The 19,650-nt window shown below is 45.0% G+C and overlaps 1 protein-coding gene across 1 annotated transcript; it reads left to right on the forward strand.

Annotated features, from left to right (window-relative positions):
* The first annotated feature begins 490 nt into the window (after window positions 1-490).
* Window positions 491-1,896, forward strand: LOC100274833 (uncharacterized). Its single transcript, NM_001149100.2, has one exon. It carries the CDS (start codon window positions 558-560, stop codon window positions 1,521-1,523), a length of 966 nt encoding a protein of 321 aa, NP_001142572.1. The 5' UTR covers window positions 491-557; the 3' UTR covers window positions 1,524-1,896.
* Window positions 1,897-19,650: the final 17,754 nt, after the last annotated feature.

Here is a 19,650-nt window from a genome sequence, read left to right on the forward strand (position 1 = left end):
ACCAAACCCCTCCTCTCCGCTCTCACTCTCGCCCGCGTCGCAATCATTCTCGTGGGGGCGGGGGGCGCTTTAATCCCTCCCCGGATTTCTGTGGCGTCTGCTCCCTCCACCCGGATTCCGCCAGGATTGAGTTAATCGCATCGCATCCTCTCTCTTCCTCCCCCCGATTGTTCCATCTGGGTCGCGTTGCTTCTTTCTTCCCGATTTGCCGCCGCCATCCACGTCTTGCAGGAGTAGGACTCCGCCCTGTCCGTCCTATCCACCTGTCCTCGCTTCCGTCCACGCCATCGCCGCGCTCTCTCTCCCTGCTGCTGCTTTCTTGGGCCGGTCCGGGGCTTCGTCCCTGCCGGGCGTAAATGCGCGTCCGTGCAGCGGATCCCAGCCTTCGCCGCTCCAAGTCCTGTCCTCGTCTGATTCCAACTAGGAGCAGGAGGAGGAGAATCTTCTGCGCATGCTAATCCTAGCAGCGGTGGCCAGAGATGACGAAATCGTTCTGACTTCACCTGCGCTGGCGGCTGCTCAGCTCCGAGCCCCGAGTACTGAGCCCCTCCACTGCTATGGACATCTTCTTGATCCGCGCCTGTCTCCTCCGGCTGCTGCTGGTGCTCTTCGCCGCCGCCGCCACCTCTCCGGCGGCGGCGCAGTCGCAGCCGCCGTCGCCCGCCAGGATACTCGACGCGGCGCTGCAGGACTACGCGTACCGGGCCTTCGCGCGCCCCCGCACCGGCATTGTCTACAACGCCACGCTCCCGGGCAACCTCACCGGCATTGCCGTCTCCGCGGTCCGCCTGCGCAGCGGCAGCCTCCGCCGGAAGGGCTTCCCGGGCTACTTCCAGTTCGGCGTCCCCACGGGCGTCGTCGTGCAGCCGTACGTCGAGCGGGTGGTGCTCGTGTTCCACGACCTCGGCAACTGGTCCGACCACTATTACCCGCTCCCCGGGTACACCTACCTGGCGCCGGTGCTCGGCCTGCTGGTCTACGACGCCGCCAATCTTTCCGCCGCGGGGCTGCAGGAGCTCAACGTCATCGCGTCGGGCGGCCCAATTTCGGTGCGCTTCGGCGGTAATGTCAGGGCGGTTCCGGCAGGCAGTGCAGCGCCAAGGTGCGTGGTGTTCGATTTGGATGGCGTGCCGCAGTTCCGGGACCTGGAGGCAACCGATATGTGCTCGACGTATCGCCAAGGGCATGTCTCGATAGTGGTGAACTCCAGTGGGATTGCTCCTGCTCCACCTCCACCTGGCGCGATAGCCCCGTCGATTCCGACCACTGGAGGAAATACCAAGGGAAGCTCAAAGGCGTGGAAGATTGCCGTCAGTGTGGTTGGTGCTGCCGTAGCACTGGGTCTCATGGCTGCGCTTCTGCTGTGTTTGGTGAGGCATAAAAGGGATAAGAAGCTTCAGGTGATGGAACGGAATGCGGAGGTTGGAGAGACATTGCGGATGGCGCATGTTGGGCGGACACAAGCACCGGTGGCGTTGGGGACACGGACACAGCCGGTGATTGAGAACGATTACACCGCATAGTGGAGTTTTGGGGTCTTCTGCATGATTCTACTAACATGAAGACATCACCATGGTGATGGCTGGAGATGAGATTGTCCATTGGTTGCTTGACGCGGACAGTTTTCCATATCAGCAGAGGGCAACTGCAGCTGCTAATTTTCAGGTCCAAGGTTCAGCTCCATGAGGGTTCAGCACATTATTTTGGTGGGTTTGTTGTGATGCTCAAGTTTTCTACTGCAAGACAATGGCTATTGTTTGTTCATGTTCATATGTGAGGAGTTCCTTTTCATTTCCAAGCAAGCAGGCAGTGTTGTGGAAATCTTATTCCTATCAGACTTGGAGTCCTCAGTTATTCTTTTGGGGGTATCTGTATTCAATAGAAAAACAGGCTTGGCAATGGAGCTGAGGTAACATTCATTGCACATTGCGATCACGCAGCATGAGTCAGGCGGATTCATGCTGTGCTGGAGAAATTCATTCATCCAGCTTCAATAATTCGATTCCATTTCTTTTTTTTCTTCTTCTTCTTGGTTTCATGTTTAGACAACTGCTAAGATGATGTAGTGCTGCACATGTTTACTGCTTATCTGTTGTTGTGGTAGTTAGTCTGATTGTGATCATCTAGATTTCTGGACATTTATTTTACATCCGTTGTGATTGTTCTCTTGGAAACAACTTATGTTCTAATTGCATCATTTTTTTTCCGACCTGGCAAAGAAGTTATGGTTCATGTAGTCGGATTACAATTACCAGCGATCAAAAACATAAGGCAAAGAAGCAAGTTATGGTTAATGTAGCCCATGCCAGTCGGCAAAAGAACTTTGAATTAGCAGAGGGATTCATGGCGAATATGCACAAGGAAGGTCTGGTTGATGTAAAAGTTAGAAGAAGAAAAAAAAATTCTGAAGTTTCTTCTCTGCTAGTGTTCTGGCATTGTCCATTGCCTCGTTACGAGTATTGCAAGTCTCATCATGTAGAGCTGCTAGTGTGGACCTAGATGTTCAATGAAGGAACCGTGCAAGTGCGAGCAGTTTGCAGAGTAAAAATATGAGCTGGACAGAAGGATTCAAGAATGCTCCATTAGAAAGAAGAAGAAGAAAGAAAGAAAGAAAAAAAGTTCCGAAAGCTTGTCTTTCTGCCTGGTAGTGTTCTGGCCTGGGTGGCGATGGTCGAGTTGGTTAGAGATATTATAAGGTTTAGGTAGAGTTGTCAGTGGAGACCTACATAAGGACTGAAGAACGCTCCATTAGAAAAGCTCCAAAGCTCATCTTTTCTTCCCCTGGTAGGGTTGTGGCCTGGGTGGCAACAGCACGAACGATGTGTGACACACACCAGTATGAGATCTGGGCAGACGAAAATGAAACCCGCATGTGTGAGAGAGCATGAACAAATGTGTGATGAGTATCAATGTGAGGAAAGGAGAGGTGGCAAGAGCTCCAGCTAGGCCACCCACTTTTTAAAAATTTTTTGAGCATGAAGTGTTCTTTTTTGGGGAGGGTGGGGGGGCATTTCATGCTTGGAATCATGGGATCATGAGTGAACTGAGCTGACAGGCACATGATGTGCACTTGGGAGTCTAGGAACCGGTGCTGGGAATGTGGTTGCCGCCACTTGGGAATTAGAGGTGGACTTAGTTATGATGCGTCGTCCCAAAGCCCAGTTGCTTTGTTCAAGGTGCAGTGCTGCTGGATTGTGAAGCAACCTTGAGGAGGAGTACTGCTAAATTTTAGTAGCGCTTGCTGGGTTCACAAGCATGTGCGTGCAGTTCAGACTCAGCTAGCTAGACCTGCGCTGCTACGCACACGTGAGTGGGTGGGTATCTGCTGCTGCTTGATCCATCCTACGAGGTGAGGCCAAAGCATGCCAGCCACGATGGTTTGTCTGTATTGTTAATTTGCTAACTGTACTGTGCGTCTGCATATATAGACAGAAATCTCCCATCTCATTCATCTCTGTAGGTGGTTCTTGCGATATGAGCTGTAGGTGGTTTTGTGTCTCTGTGTGTGTGGAAGAGGAGGAAAGCACAACAGAACACAGCTTTAGTGACTGTGGAGGACGTTTTGCTGCTGGCTGGCTGGCGGCCCTTGGCATTTGTGTTGGAATCTTTGCTGTGAATACGCTCCCAGCTCATGTGCGCTGGCCTGGCCTGGCCTTGCCCTGCCTCTCCGTTTGCTCCCCAGTCTCCACAACGTATTGTTTTGATTTTTGAACAAGAGAGGACACGGGTCAGGTCAGGTGGTCCGTGAGACCACACGTAGCAGATGGCAGGTGCTCAGTGTTAAATGGAAAGGGGGGGGGGACCCGGGGTCGATTGCTTAATGAACTAGTTAGTTTGGAACTTTGGATTATACATGAGATAAAATAATCTGAATTATATAATATAAATTAAATAATCTGGTCGTGGTTAGGGCTGGAAACGAGTCGAGCCTGGTCACTTAGCGAGCTCGGTAATGAGGCTCGCGAGCTTGTACACTCAAGTACTCAACAACAGTAATCATAGTCATTAGCTCAAATTTGAAGCACAATATGTTCCATATAATAAAAAATTATGTCCTTGCACTCTAGTTCCTTGTGAGTTGTGACCAAAACAGTACACTTACACACTGGTCAACAGAGATACGAGTAACCAGTAGTTTGGACCGAGCCTCGAGCCGGCTCGCGAGTCTCACCGAGCCGGCTCGGCTCGTTAGTGTAGCGAGCCGCGGAATTAGGCTCGGCTCGGGCTCGTTTAGGCTCGCGAGCCGAGCCGAGCCGGCTCGCGAGCCTCGAACTTTTTTTTCAGCCCTAGTTGTGGTTGTTTGCAACTTAGTTTATTAGGACTCTACTTATACCCTGTTTGGATGTGATATAGAATTAGGAAATTAGAAACAACTTTCTAGAATTCTATTGTTTAGTCTTTCTAGAATTCTATTGTTTCGTAGTATAGAATTTGGAATCAGAGACCTAGTTCCCTAGATTTAGACTATAACTAGAAATTTTATCTCCTGTGTATTTAGTGGAGTTGAATCACTCGATCCCAAGCTCTAATTCAGTAACATTCAAATGATAGAATTAGAATTACAACTTTGTGGGTCGCACCAGCTTAGTTGCTGAAACGTGTTCACTTGTGTCCCTTAGTGCTTGCCATCATGTGGGTCCTGGAAACGTCTACTGGCTCATTCCTAGAAGTGTCTATTGCCTCATAAACAAAAAGGTGCATACAAAAATAGCCACTTTCTCCTTGCGTTCAAACGGAGACAGAAAAAAAAATCGTCCGTGGTAGTCAACACGGCTACGGCGGAGAGCGCCGCCTGTTTCGAAACCTCGGCGACCACGGTACCCACTGACAAGCGTTTCTCTCTCAGGAAAAATTAAATTTGATTTCTTCCTTTCCATCTATTCTAATTCTTGCTGCTTAGTTAAAGTTAAGGATGAAAACGGTCGGAAACGGTAGGTAAACACTAAAACCATTACCGTTTTCATATTTTTTTATCGGAAACAAAATTGAAAACGGTAACTCCGGAAACAGAAACGATATCGGTATTTCGGAAACATCGAAAACGAAAGTTTGGTGCGAAAAATACACCGGTAACGGTCGAAATCTAAAATACGATCGGTAAACATATCAAACTTCATAATACAACAAAGTTGACAAAAGACCACAAGTTCACAATTCATGATATAACAAGTTCACAATATAACAAGTTCACAAGCAGCACAAATTTATAATATAAAAAGTTTACAAAGATCACAAGTTCACAATATAACAAGTTCACAGTATAACAAGTTCATAAAGACCACAGGTTCACAGACTCAAAGTTCACAATTCACAATATCCACTCGATCTAGCTGACATGACATGCTTACTTATGAAATACTAGGTGAGTGCCCGTGCGTTGCAACGGAAACATATATAATACTAAGATAACTTATGTGTGAATGTGTACTTTTATGAGAAAATGTTTCGTAATCCATTTGTGATCCTAGCCAAACATAAATTTTTGTTCTTTTAATCTAGTTATTTCACCACTACATTAAACCATCATACCATGCAGACTTGTATACTTGATTTTAATAATGTCATGTCAATTGCATCATTTAAATGCTAAGACTATCACAATAAATTACAAACTTATACAAATCTTCAGAAAATATCACAAAGTCTTACAACTCAAACGGATACTCATTGATGGTCTTACAACTCAAAGGGTCCGTAGCGAAGAAGCGGCAATATGTTGGCTAGTCATCCATTCGATGTAATAACTCCAGCTGTAAAACAGTGGGCATCATCTTGACAATATCAATAACTCTGGATGACACTTGATGGAAAGTAGGCTTTAAATTCAACAAGATTTAGCTTTTCTCCAGCATTGAAGACATGAAAGCATCCCCTAAAAAGCAAATGAAAGCTAAACATTGGATATACAACAATATATATATATATATATATATATATATATATATATATATATATATATATATATATATGAAATTAGGGTCAACTGCCACAACAATAGAAGAGAACCATTTGTCTTTTATGAAAAAGCATAGGTAGCAGCGAGATATAATAATCAACTCAGAACAGCACAAACTTGAATACATTAGAGTATTGTGTCAAGGAACTCCATGGACAAATCAGGAAACTGTCAGGAATTGACCAGAAAACATTTAGAGTTGTATCCTGGATTTATGGAAATGTTACTTGCAGAGAAACTTCCACATATATCCAGCAGTTAAAATCTGATTGTGAAATATCTAGAATTATTTCCTGAGAAACACAAAAGTATAATTTGGTAATTTATGGAAGCATTGCCCATGAAAACATAAGCCGCGGGAATTTACCCATACATATTCATGTGAAACAGTTGGGCCGATGCAGCTACATCCATATCATTAAGAAACAATGTCTAGTTAATTGATTCCTGAAGCTAGAAAAAATCCATAATGAAGGTAAAACATGACTCACCTCCAACAATTTGTAGGTGCTGGGCGTCTTGAATACTGCATAGTTGAAACCATAGTGAGAATCACATCTTTGTTCTGGTTCAGACTCCCCATTTCTGATTTGCATCCAATATCTTCATCTATTGGTACATTGGAAATGAACAGCAGCGCCCACTTTTAGTGTACTTAAACCTCAGGCCATATTGAAACTAAATAAAATCTAAATGTGGCCCACAAGGCCATAACTAAATGTATATACATCAAAACTGAGTCCTTTTTACATGTCATGGTGCTATTCTTTTTGAGACACGCAACATTAAACAACCAAAATAAAAATAGATTTCTATAATCACATACCTGAAGTGCATAAGGTCCCCTTTTCCCTAGGTTCAAGCTCAGTCTGAGATTTAATTTTTCCTTTGTCTGCATTCACTATCTTCTTTTCTCTAGCTTTGTGTTCAATCAGATAGTCCATTTTTACTTTTACTGATTCACTTGTTCTACATTCATGCATTATAGGCATGGAACCACCAGATCTTGCTTCACAATCCATATTTATGTCATCAATACTTGCCTGATCATGACTTGGAGTAGCAGATCGTTTGGTGGCATGCACTTGCGTGGCAGTCCTATTTGACAACTGTTTCACATGAGGTTGACCTTCCCGCATAGGAGCATATCATTTCTGGTTTTGCACTTGCATGTCTCTCCTACCAGGGGATATTGATTTCATATTGGATGGCTGCTTCATGCTTGAAGGAGATGCAGGATGAACCTGCCTTTGCTGCATATCAGAATATGACCTATCCTCAAGTTTTGCTTGACTATGACTTGCATCAGCACATCGTTTCAGGGCTTGCACATTTTTATCACTCAAGACTGAGCTTGAACCTAGGGAATAGGTGACATGAAACGGAACAACATATTTTCTATGTGGACCTATCTATCAAGTCATGTCAAAAATTTCTATGGCAGATAGGTCCACCATAGACTGAATCATAAGGAAAAAGTATCAAGTACACACAAAGCTAAAGGATATATCCAGTCATATCTTTGAACAACTATTTTCAACAATAGCAAATTAAATCACTTCATATTTGAGATCCAATTTTACTTTAAACCACTTGTCTACTTTCTCCAATAGTCTGAAGCTCCTAATACAGAAGAGGGTCATATTAATTAATAGTACATGTAGTCATGTAGAAAGGACCGGTAGCAACAGAGAGGAAATTCGGACAGAGATGGAAGATTAACAGTTACCATAACAAGGAAAAAATGGTTGGTTCAGCATTCCAGTTCAACTGCCCAATAATAAATAGTGCCCCATGCTTTGCTACGGAATCTTGAACATGTTAGTTCCATTGTCACAAATAAGGGGCTCTCGTCGTTTGCCATTTGATATAGATTCTGGAATAAAAACAAGACGATGAGACAAAAGGTAAAATCAGTAACATAATATTTATCTCAATAGGAAACAACATAATGCTTGGTATTAACAAGATAACTATATTTTCAGCAAAGGAAACAGGACAAAAGCACTCTCAACGACTATCAACCAAGACACATAGGACCTTGGGTCTCCTCTATTTTCAGATTTAGCAAAGGATTCAGGTGAATCTTGTCTATCTTGACACTCATCTAGATCTACGCATATAAATGTCTAGGGAAGTGCATATAACAATTTACGTACTAACAACAGTTTCCTCCCTGATTTTGCACGAGCTCAAGCGGCTGCTGTTTGGAACCTCGACAGCTTCACGGCAGCCTTCCTCTCCTTCCCAGTCCGGGAAGGTGGTGGTGCCGGAAGGCCTCTGCGCAAACGGAAAGTGAAGAGAAATGTGTGTGTCAGGTCTGCCAGCGGTACAACGGAGTGTTAACCGCCAGTGTGAGGAGTTCAGCAAAGAAGTCCTGCAAACCTTGCTGGTTTGGTTGTGCTAGCGAGAGGACGAGAAGGAAGGTGACCCGTCGGAGCCAGCTGCTGGGTGGGGACTGGGGTGGTGCTAGCGAGGGGATCATGGTGGGGACTGGGGGCTGGTGAAGGTGCACAGGAAGAGAAGAGAAGAGGGGCGGCGACGGAGGCCTCATGAAATATGTCAGTGTGAAACTTCTTTGGACGGATTAAATGATCCATGGATAAATTGTTGTGGTACAACTGCTAGAATATATACTGCATTACTGCTAGGTTGAAATTTTTTAGGACTGCAAAGGTCAGCCTCATGAAATATGTCAGTGTGAATTTGGTCTGACTATCTGTTCAACTGATTCTCTTGCAGAAGGAAGAAGCGGGTTTTGAGCATCAGGCTGCAATCATGCCTGATGTTCCTCCGCCAGAACAGGCAAGGATTTTTCTCTCTTTTCTTTGATATATGTGGATGAAAAAACAAATATCTAATAAGCAATCAAATGCAGCTCTCTTTCCTTTGATGTATCTCCTGCTATAGATCGGCTTTGATTTGTGCAACCAAAAAAAAGGCAGACAGACAGAGAGCTCGTTCCGCACTTTCTGAAAATTTCTTGCATTCCGTTTCTTCCAGATCTCCAAGATGGTAAAAGGGGTGAACCCATTTAAACACCCTTGACAGTTCCATTCCATATCTATGCTACTTCCTTGAAATTAGAGGACAATTAAGAGCATATACAGTTGGTTAGGAAGAACATTTGCTGCATATCACATTTGCTGCAGATCCCTGTCTGAACTTCTAGATTAGTAGATACAACTTATGAAAATAAGAGGTTGAACCATAATAATTAATACTGACCAGGGCAAATGCTAAATCTAACAACAACACCTTGAACTTATAATAAAAAACCGAAGGCTCCAGATTCCGTACCTAATGAGGTTCTTAGACATGATCCTAGGCGCCTTGATGGCGACCCCGACGAGGCTGCTCCCTGCGATGAAGATACCCATGTAGATAGAGAGCAGAATAAAATCATATTGATAGGATATAGATGTAACAAATTAGTGCATCATGACTGATAATCATATCAAGTAGACCTTGTTTTATATAGATTATATTCCTTGAGCAAAAATCATGAATTATACTATGTTTTTAAGGTAGCCATGATTTGCACACCATGTAAAGTCTGATGGTGACAACATCAACAATGACATGTGTTCAGTCACCTCATTTAGCCAGAAATCCTCATTGGTCTTGTAGTAATCAGATTGATAGTCCAGCTATGTGCGAACTCATGGGCCACAACCAAAGCACATGCAACATCCCCTTTGATGACCATGGAAGTTACCAAATTTGCAAAAATCATAAAGTAAAATTATAAAAGAATGCCACAATTCACAGAACAGCTTACAGTAACAGAGCAAGAAAGAAGATTAACTAATCAGTAATAACCAGAACCGAATTTGCAAATTACCTCATATTGGTTATTTTATTAAGTAAATTTCAATTTCTCCAAATTGAATGTATCCAAAAGACACGTAATAGTAAACTAAACCAGCATAGTTGAAGAGTAGTGACTGAAAGCATACGTAACTCAAGCTCAAAAGTTATATTTGAAGCAGGCTATGTTATAAAACTTGCCTATATGTAAGCTGGGTCATGGATGGGTGTTAGGTGAAGTTGCCTTCCACTCTACTCAGTTCAAAGAATTCTGGTAATAAGGCCATGGATTTAGTATCGCAGCAAGTAGTGAGATCCAAAGAATTCTGGTAATAAGGACTACAGATCCTATTTGGAAAGGTAGTGAGATCCAAATCCCATGGATTTAGTATCGCAGCAAGTATTCTGGTAATAAGGCCAAATGAAACTGTTTAAGGTCATCTTCACTTTTCGAGTAGTTGAAGCCTAGTAACCAATAATTGAAGATAAGTGAGAATTCATCAAGTGAAAAGCTATTGTGCATAAAACATGGATTCCCTTCACACGGAAAGCCCCCAGGAGTTTACCTTTTAGATAGCAGAAATATTTGTCTTGTGGGCTCATGCGTTCAGTTTCAGCTTGGACATATGTCTATGCTCAATGATGTCATTTATAATGTTGGGTTCCAATGAGGATACCTTATTGAGAGTACCTATAAGCAACACAGATTCCACAAAACAGGCAACCTCATTCTACAACCATGTGTCATAATTGTAACAAATCAAGAATAAAAGAATGCAACGGACTTCCAAGCATCTATGCAGAATGCTGCCTCTACTCTGCAATGTAACTTGTGGATAGACTTCCAAAATTAATTAGATAGTACATGTAGAAGTTGAACGTCTGAACCCAATCCATTCACTGTTCTTATTAGGTAGGCATACTATTTTTGTCAGATAAAAACTCTCAATTACAAGGCTAGAAGCAAAAAAACGAACATTTAAAAACATCATCAATTAGGGGTTCTGCCGTTACCTCCAGTAAACAAAATGAACAAACTACTGATAGGCGACATCGTGCGCAAAAAAACGAACATTTAAAAACTATTGTGGTCATCGTGCGCAATATAGGCGACATCCACCAAACCCGGCCGACCAGCTTAGTTGGTTAGGGGACGAAGGTAATCAGGATTATAGGAGTTCATTTTTAAGTTTGTTAGAAGTGCACCAAAGTATATGGGGCACTTACCTTGCCGAAAACAAGCATCGAGAATATTTAACTTGTAGAATGGGCAGCTCTTGTAGAATGGGCAACACGAACGCGCCCGTTCTCCCGAACCCCGTCTTCGCCAGCACGATCAAGTCCTTCTCTGCGAAAACCAGGGCGACCAACGAATTAAGAGTCGGCAACTATACATTCTTGAATGCATCAGAGTTTCACCCAAAAAAAATATTTAACTATATCACTCAACATGAGTAGGGAAAAAAGCTTTTTATATGACTATAAAAGGTATAAAATAAATCCAAGTTATTTTTATGGGTAAAATAATTGAATAGAACACAAAGTTCCAACATTAGAAGGTTTGATGGTAGAAGTTGAAAATGTCCACGAATAAACCATTAATGAAAAAGGAGCAAAGTGAGACTAAATAAAAAGAACATGAAAGATTGCAGCGAATTGGTAGTCATTTGACTCATCTGAAATTTTGTGCCTTCTCAGTATCATAAACAAATTGAGTTTAATATTCTTTGTTGATAGCAAACACCTACCTTCAGTAAGAGATGGTGGTAGCCCACCGATGAACATCTTTCTTGCCTTAGGGTCGTCTTTGGTAGTCATTTCTTCCATCGAGACTGTCCTCTTGACCCCAACCTACATAAATAAGTTGAGAGGGCTCGAAAGAAGCTAAATGTCAACTAAATTGCATTGTGGAGCTAGAAACTTAGGTACCATGTTACGATCGATCTAAATTAAAGCCCTACTATTCTGCCATCCATAACGTGATCTTCCTCCAAAACCTTGTCTATAACAGACAGATCAAAAAATGTAAAAAATTTAAATCCGTGAGGCATATTAGTATGCTTGTCCTACATAATTACAAAATCAGCTATTGCCCCATACTTCTCAAAATGCTTGGAGAATTACTCAATTTGGCTGCATGGTACCCCTAAGTGGCTAAAATTCTAGTAAAATGTAACTTAAAACAACAAAATAGCGAGATCATAAGCTTTTGCCGAGACATGGGCAGCTACCTTTGTTGAAATATATTCAGCTAGTTCTTCAGCTGTCCAATCCACAAACCAGTGACCCCAAAAAAAGACGCATAAATAGTAACTGTACAACAGTAAAGCATATCTGGAAATGAATGATCCTCTCGAAATCTAGCAGATCGTGTTTACCAGTAGCAAGGACCATATCATCTAACACCCGGACCGCTCCTGAGATCACCACCCCTAGTCAAAAACCCTAGGAAAATTTACGCACTGATTGCCTGTTATAGTTCAAGATAAAGTTCGCAAATAGCTGAAACTGTTTTGATATCACAAACAATTTTTCATACTTCAGCAGGCACTGTATTCTCAGACTGAGGCATTCGAAATAAATTTGGCATGCAGAAAGATGAAACTAAGCATGAAACTCTATCTGACTCCATGTATATGCTTGTTCAATATAGTACATTCAGACTCTGGCGTTGGGTTTGATAGAGCAAGAGTTAATCAGTCTTTACATTTCACTGGAGTTAATTCTAAATATTTGACAAAACTATACAAAACAAACTATCTAGATAAGGAAGTGATAGAGGCTATGTCAGCGATGCTCACCTGGTGGGCGTAGGCGAAGTGTTGAGGAAGATGAGTACGACGCAGGAGTCGAGCCCCAGCGCCCACGCTCGGAATGGCAGTGACGAGCTTGCTAGGGGCAGGATGGAGATCAGAGAAGGTCGAACCTTCTCGACGGGGAACGTGAAGGGCACGACGTCGACAACGGCGAGGCGGACAACCGAGGGTCACGAGAGCTAGCCATGGACGCAACTGCATCGTCCGCCTGTCGTAGACCTCCCCGCCATCTGCAACGTCCGCCTAGCCCCCAAGCTCTCTGGCACGGCGATCTCGCCCTCCCGCCGCCGGGGCATGGCCGGGGCCGCGCGCCTAGGCCGCCTGCTCGCGCGCGCCGCCGGGGGGCCCGCCCGTCGAGCCGGCCGGATGTCGCGCTCTCGAGCCGCGAACTGATTGCGGGCGCCGTGGGGCTGCTCCCGCGCCGCCGGGGCCGCGGCTAGGAGCCGCACCGCCGGGGCTAGGGGCCGCATCCGCCGCGGGGACGGGCTCCCAAAACCCTCGCCGGACGCCGGTGGAAGGCTTCCCGGGCGTCCAGAAATCGTCGACATCGGGGGATGGGTGTTGAGCAGGCTTCAAGGGATTGGTGAGGCTGGGAGTTTCTGCGCGTGGGGGAGGGCATCGGGGATCGCGGGACGGGACAGTGGGCGAGGATTGCGTCGGCAGGGGCACGGATTGCGGCGGCGGATGCGTGGTGGGGCCAGACGCGGACGCGCGGTGGGAGGAGGCAGAACCGTGGTGCACGGACTGTGAACGCCTACGGTACTGTCTTATAGAGTAGTAAGGATTTTTTCCTCACATAAAGAGTTTTTCACAACCTCACAGGAAAACCGTAAAACCTAGTGTGTGGAAAAGACCAAATCGTTAATCTCAACTGCCTTCCAACACCATCTGTTGGAATGTGAACCCATGACCCTAAGCAGGGCTGGGAGTAGTATTAATAGACTTAGTAAATGGGCCAGACCCATTACAGTGAGGGTGAGACGGTAATTACAAGGGGAACACCCCAAACCCTAGACGGGTAGTCTAACACCCCCCGCAGTCACAACTCTATCCTGTACAGATGTTGAGACTGGATCAAAAGTCTAAAAATACACTCGACGGTAACCCCTTGGTGAAGATGTCAGCGAACTGCAGCGTGGTGGGGATGCTGGGAACCCGAACGTCACCGGCAGCGACACGCTCGCGGACGAAGTGCAGGTCGATCTCTACGTGCTTCGTGCGCTGATGCTGCACGGGGTTGGTGGAGAGGTAGACCGCACTGACATTGTCGCAGTAGACGAGAGTGGCGCGCTGGAGGGGACTGTGGAGCTCGTGGAGGAGCTGGTGCAGCGCAAGACGAGGCGCCGGGGGTGGGAGAGGAATAGGATCGGACTCGAGGAGGGAGTCAAGATCAGTGGGTGGGGTGGAGCCAGCAAGGGGAAACACATCTTCGTCGAAGACGACGTGACGAGAGATGATGATGCGGTGGGAGGTGAGGTCCAGACACCGGTACCCCTTGTGGTCAGGAGAGTAGCCAAGGAATAGGCAGCGGGTGGAGCGAGGAGAAAGCTTATGAGGGGCGGTAGCGGAAGTGTTAGGGTAGCAGGCACAACCGAACACGCGAAGGTGGTCATAGGAAGGGGTTGTGCCATATAGGGCGAAGTGAGGGGTAGGGTGGCGCACCGCCTTCGAGGGAAGGCGGTTGAGGAGATGGGTGGCAGTGTGCAGGGCCTCTGCCCAGTAGTTGGCAGGGAGAGACGCCTGGAAGAGAAGGCAGCGGAGCATATTGGTGGTGGTGCGGATCATGCGTTCGGCTCGGCCGTTCTGTGCAGAGGTGTAGGGGCACGAGAGACACAACTGGATGCCATGAGTGAGGAAGAAAGAACGAGAGGTGTTGTTGTCGAACTCGCGGCCATTGTCACACTGCAGAGCACGGACCGGGCGACGAAACTGAGTGGATACCCAGGCGAAGAAGTGTGTGAGGGTGGGGAATGTGTCAGACTTCAACCGAAGCGGGAAAGTCCAGAGAAAATGGGAAAAATCATCCAAAATCACCAAATAGTATTTATAACCAGAAAGGCTGAGTACAGGGGAGGTCCAAAGATCACAATGCTTTAAGTTTCAGTCTGTGCATTGACACAAATTTAGGTAGTTGTTGTTAGCCGATAAAAAGAAAATAGGAATGCAAATATATATCTATGTTGATATTGGTATCTAGCACACACGATGGAGGAGATTGTGGAATAGTTTGTTGATGCCTTTGCTAGCTGCAGGCCAAGGGAGGACATGTCGACATGCGATTGGCTAGATTCTCTACTTAGATTAAGCATCGAATCAGAGAAAAGAGTAAACCTCTACTTACATTAAGAGGGTTCTGCCTTCGCAATCCCTCTGTTTCGCCTTTGCCTTGCTGTCCTCGTGTGTCTCCTTCCCCATGGCAATGCCACCGCATCCACCTCGTGCGCACCATCAGGTTGCAGAATGTACAACTCAGTTCCAGCAGATTGTCTAAAATCTTAAACGACACAGGTTACACTCTCTAAAATCTAAAACATCGTGTTTTCACTTTGAAAGTCGCCTAGAGGGGGGTGAATAGGGCGAATCTGAAATTTACAAACTTAATCACAACTACAAGCCGGGTTAGCGTTAGAAATAAGAACGAATCCGAGAGAGGGCGTAAAACAAATCGCAAGCGAATAAAGAGTGAGACACAAGGATTTGTTTTACCGAGGTTCGGTTCTTGCAAACCTACTCCCCGTTGAGGTGGTCACAAAGACCAGGTCTCTTTCAACCCTTTCCCTCTCTCAAACAGTCCCTTGGACCGAGTGAGCTTCTCTTCTCAATCAAACGGGAACAAAACTTCCCCGCAAGGACCACCACACAATTGGTGTCTCTTGCCTTGGTTACAATTGAGTTGTTCGCAAGAAAGAATGAAAGAAGAAAGCAATCCAAGCGCGCAAGAGCTCAAATGAACACAACAAATCTCTCTCACTAATCACTAAAGCTTTGTGTGGAGTTGGGAGAGGATTTGATCTCTTTGGTGTGTCTTGTATTGAATGCTAGCTCTTGTAAGGTGTAGAAGTGGGAAAACTTGGATGACTTGAATGTGGGGGTGGTTGGGGTATTTATAGCCCCAACCACCAAACTTGACCGTTGGTGGAGGCTGCAGTCGACGGGCGCACCGGACAGTCTGGTGCGCCACCGGACACTGTCCGGTGCGCCAGCCACGTCACCTGGCCGTTGGGTTCCGACCGTTGGAGCTCTGACTTGTGGGCCCGCCTGGCTGTCCGGTGGGGCACCGGACAGGCCCTATAGGCTGTCCGGTGTGCCACCCGCGCGTGCTCTGCTCCTCTGCGCGCGCAGGTGCGCATTTAATGCGTTGCAGTCGACTGTTGCACGCGAAGTAGCCGTTGCTCCGCTATCATACCGGACAGTCCGGTGTGCACCGGTCACTGTCCGGTGACTCACCAGACAGTCCGGTGAATTATAGCGGAGCGGATTCTCGAAGCTGGCGAGTTCAGAGTTGCTCTTCCTTGGGGCACCGGACACTGTCCGGTGGTGCACCGGACAGTCCGGTGAATTATAGCGGAGCGCCTCTGAGAATTCCCGAAGGTGAGGGGTTCAGCTTGGAGTCCCCTGGTGCACCGGACACTGTCCAGTGGCACACCGGACAGTCCGGTGCGCCAGACCAGGGTGCACTTCGGTTGTCCCTTGCTCTCTTTGTTTGAACCCTTTTTTTGGGTCTTTTTATTGGCTTATTGTGAACCTTTGGCACCTGTAGAACTTATAGACTAGAGCAAACTAGTTAGTCTAATTATTTGTGTTGGGCAATTCAACCACCAAAATTAATTAGGAAATAGGTGTAAGCCTAATTCCCTTTCAATCTCCCCCTTTTTGGTGATTGATGCCAACACAAACCAAAGCAAATATAGAAGTGTATAATTGAACTAGTTTGCATAATTGTAAGTGCAAAGGTTACTTATAATTGAGCCAATAGAAATTCTCATAGGATATGCATGGATTGTTTCTTTATATTTTCATCATTTTTAGACCACGCTTTGCACCACATGTTTTGTTTTTGCAAATTCTTTTGTAAATTCTTTTCAAAGTTCTTTTGCAAATAGTCAAAGGTAAATGAATAAGATTTTGAGAAGCATTTTCAAGATTTGAAATTTTCTCCCCCTGTTTCAAATGCTTTTCTTTTGACTTAAACAAAACTCCACCTCAAAAATTCCTCCTCTTAGTGTTCAAGAGGGTTTTAAGATACCAATTTTTGAAGGTGCTACTTTCTCCCCTTTTTGAATATAATAGGATACCAATTGAAAAATTCATCATTTCAAGACTTTTAAATTTTTGAAAATAGGTGGTGGTGCGGTCCTTTTGCTTTGGGCTAATACTTTCTCCCCCTTTGGCATGAATCGCCAAAAATGGATACTTTGAGTGAAATATAAGCCCTTGTGACTACTTTCTCCCCCTTTGGCAACCAATATATGAGTGAAGATTATACCAAAGTTGGAGAGATGCTTGGAGCGACGGCGAAGGATGAGTTGATGGAGTGGAGTGGAAGCCTTTGTCTTCACCGAAGACTCGAATTCCCTTTCAATACACCTATGACTTGGTTTGAAATTCACTTGAAAACACATTAGTCATAGTATAGGAAAGAGACATGATCAAAGGTATACTTATGAGCTATGTGTGCAAGACTTTAAAAGAAATTCCTAGAATCAAGAATATTTAGCTCATGCCTAAGTTTGTTAAAAGTTTGTTCATCTAGTGGCTTGGTAAAGATATCGGCTAATTGTTCCTTAGTGTTAATATATGCAATCTCGATATCTCCCTTTTGTTGGTGATCCCTTAAGAAATGATACCGAATGGCTATGTGTTTAGTGCGGCTATGCTCAACGGGATTATCCGCCATGCGGATTGCACTCTCATTATCACATAGAAGAGGAACTTTGGTTAATTTGTAACCATAGTCCCTAAGGGTTTGCCTCATCCAAAGTAGTTGCGCGCAACAATGGCCTGCGGCAATATACTCGGCTTCAGCGGTAGAAAGAGCTACGGAATTTTGCTTCTTTGAAGCCCAAGACACCAAGGATCTTCCCAAGAACTGGCAAGTCCCCGATGTGCTCTTACTATTAATTTTACACCCCGCCCAATCGGCATCCGAATAACCAATTAAATCAAATGTGGATCCCCTAGGATACCAAAGCCCAAACTTAGGAGTATGAACCAAATATCTCAAGATTCGTTTTACGGCCGTAAGGTGAGCTTCCTTAGGGTCAGCTTGGAATCTTGCACACATGCATACGAAAAGCATAATATCCGGTCGAGATGCACATAAATAGAGTAAGGAGCCTATCATCGACCGGTATACCTTTTGATCGACGAATTTACCTCCCGTGTCGAGGTCGAGATGCCCATTGGTTCCCATGGGAGTCTTGATGGGCTTGGCATCCTTCATCCCAAACTTGTTTAGAATATCTTGAATATACTTCGTTTGGCTAATGAAGGTGCCCTCTTGGAGTTGCTTCACTTGAAATCCCAAGAAATACTTCAACTCCCCCATCATAGACATCTCAAATTTCTGTGTCATGATCCTACTAAATTCCTCACAAGTAGATTCGTTAGTAGACCCAAATATGATATCATCAACATAAATTTGGCATACAAACAAATCATTGTCAAGAGTTTTAGTAAATAAAGTAGGATCAGCCTTTCCGACTTTGAAGCCATTAGTGATAAGGAAATCTCTTAGGCATTCATACCATGCTCTTGGGGCTTGCTTGAGCCCATAAAGCGCCTTAGAGAGTTTATACACATGGTTAGGATACTCACCATCTTCAAAGCCGGGAGGTTGCTCAACATAGACCTCTTCCTTGATTGGTCCGTTGAGGAAGGCACTTTTCACGTCCATTTGATAAAGCTTAAAGCCATGGTAAGTAGCATAGGCAAGTAACATGCGAATTGATTCAAGCCTAGCTACGGGTGCATAGGTTTCACCGAAATCCAAACCTTCGACTTGTGAGTATCCCTTGGCCACAAGTCGGGCTTTGTTCCTTGTCACCACACCATGCTCATCTTGCTTGTTGCGGAACACCCACTTGGTTCCTACAACGTTTTGATTAGGACGTGGAACCAAATGCCATACCTCGTTCCTAGTGAAGTTGTTGAGCTCCTCTTGCATCGCCACCACCCAATCCGAATCTTGTAGTGCTTCCTCAACCCTGTGTGGCTCAATAGAGGAAACAAAAGAGTAATGCTCACAAAAATGTGCAACACGAGATCTAGTGGTTACCCTCTTATGAATGTCGCCGAGAATTGTGTCCACGGGGTGATCTCGTTGGATTGCTTGGTGGACTCTTGGGTGTGGCGATCTTGGTTCTTCATCCTCCTTGTAATGATCATTTGCATCTCCCCCTTGATCATTGCCGTCATCTTGAGATGGCTCATCTCTTTGATCTTCTCCTTCATCAACTTGAGCCTCATCCTCATTTTGAGTTGGTGGAGATGCTTGCGTGGAGGAGGATGGTTGATCTTGTGCATTTGGAGGCTCTTTGGATTCCTTAGGACACACATCCCCAATGGACATGTTCCTTAGCGCGATGCACGGAGCCTCTTCATCACCTATCTCATTAGGATCAACTTGCTCTACTTGAGAGCCGTTAGTCTCATCAAACACAACGTCGCAAGAAACTTCAACTTGTCCAGAGGACTTGTTAAAGACTCTATATGCCCTTGTGTTTGAATCATATCCTAGTAAAAAGCCTTCTACAGTCTTAGGAGCAAATTTAGATTTTCTACCTCTTTTAACAAGAATAAAGCATTTGCTACCAAAGACTCTAAAATATGAAATATTGGGCTTTTTACCGGTTAGGAGTTCATATGATGTCTTCTTGAGGATTCGGTGTAGATACAACTGGTTGATGGTGTAGCAGGCGGTGTTGACCGCCTCGGCCCAAAACCGATCCGAAGTCTTGTACTCATCAAGCATGGTCCTTGCCATGTCCAATAGAGTTCTATTCTTCCTCTACACTACACCATTTTGTTGTGGCGTGTAGGGAGAAGAGAACTAATGCTTGATGCCCT

The sequence above is a fragment of the Zea mays genome, chromosome 2 (assembly GCF_902167145.1).
Source record: "Zea mays cultivar B73 chromosome 2, Zm-B73-REFERENCE-NAM-5.0, whole genome shotgun sequence".
In the NCBI taxonomy this organism is placed as follows: Eukaryota; Viridiplantae; Streptophyta; class Magnoliopsida; order Poales; family Poaceae; genus Zea; species Zea mays.

Bases quoted from the DNA above. Each gene is read 5' to 3' on its own strand.
- LOC100274833 (NM_001149100.2), top strand. From the start codon at position 558: ATGGACATCTTCTTGATCCGCGCCTGTCTCCTCCGGCTGCTGCTGGTG.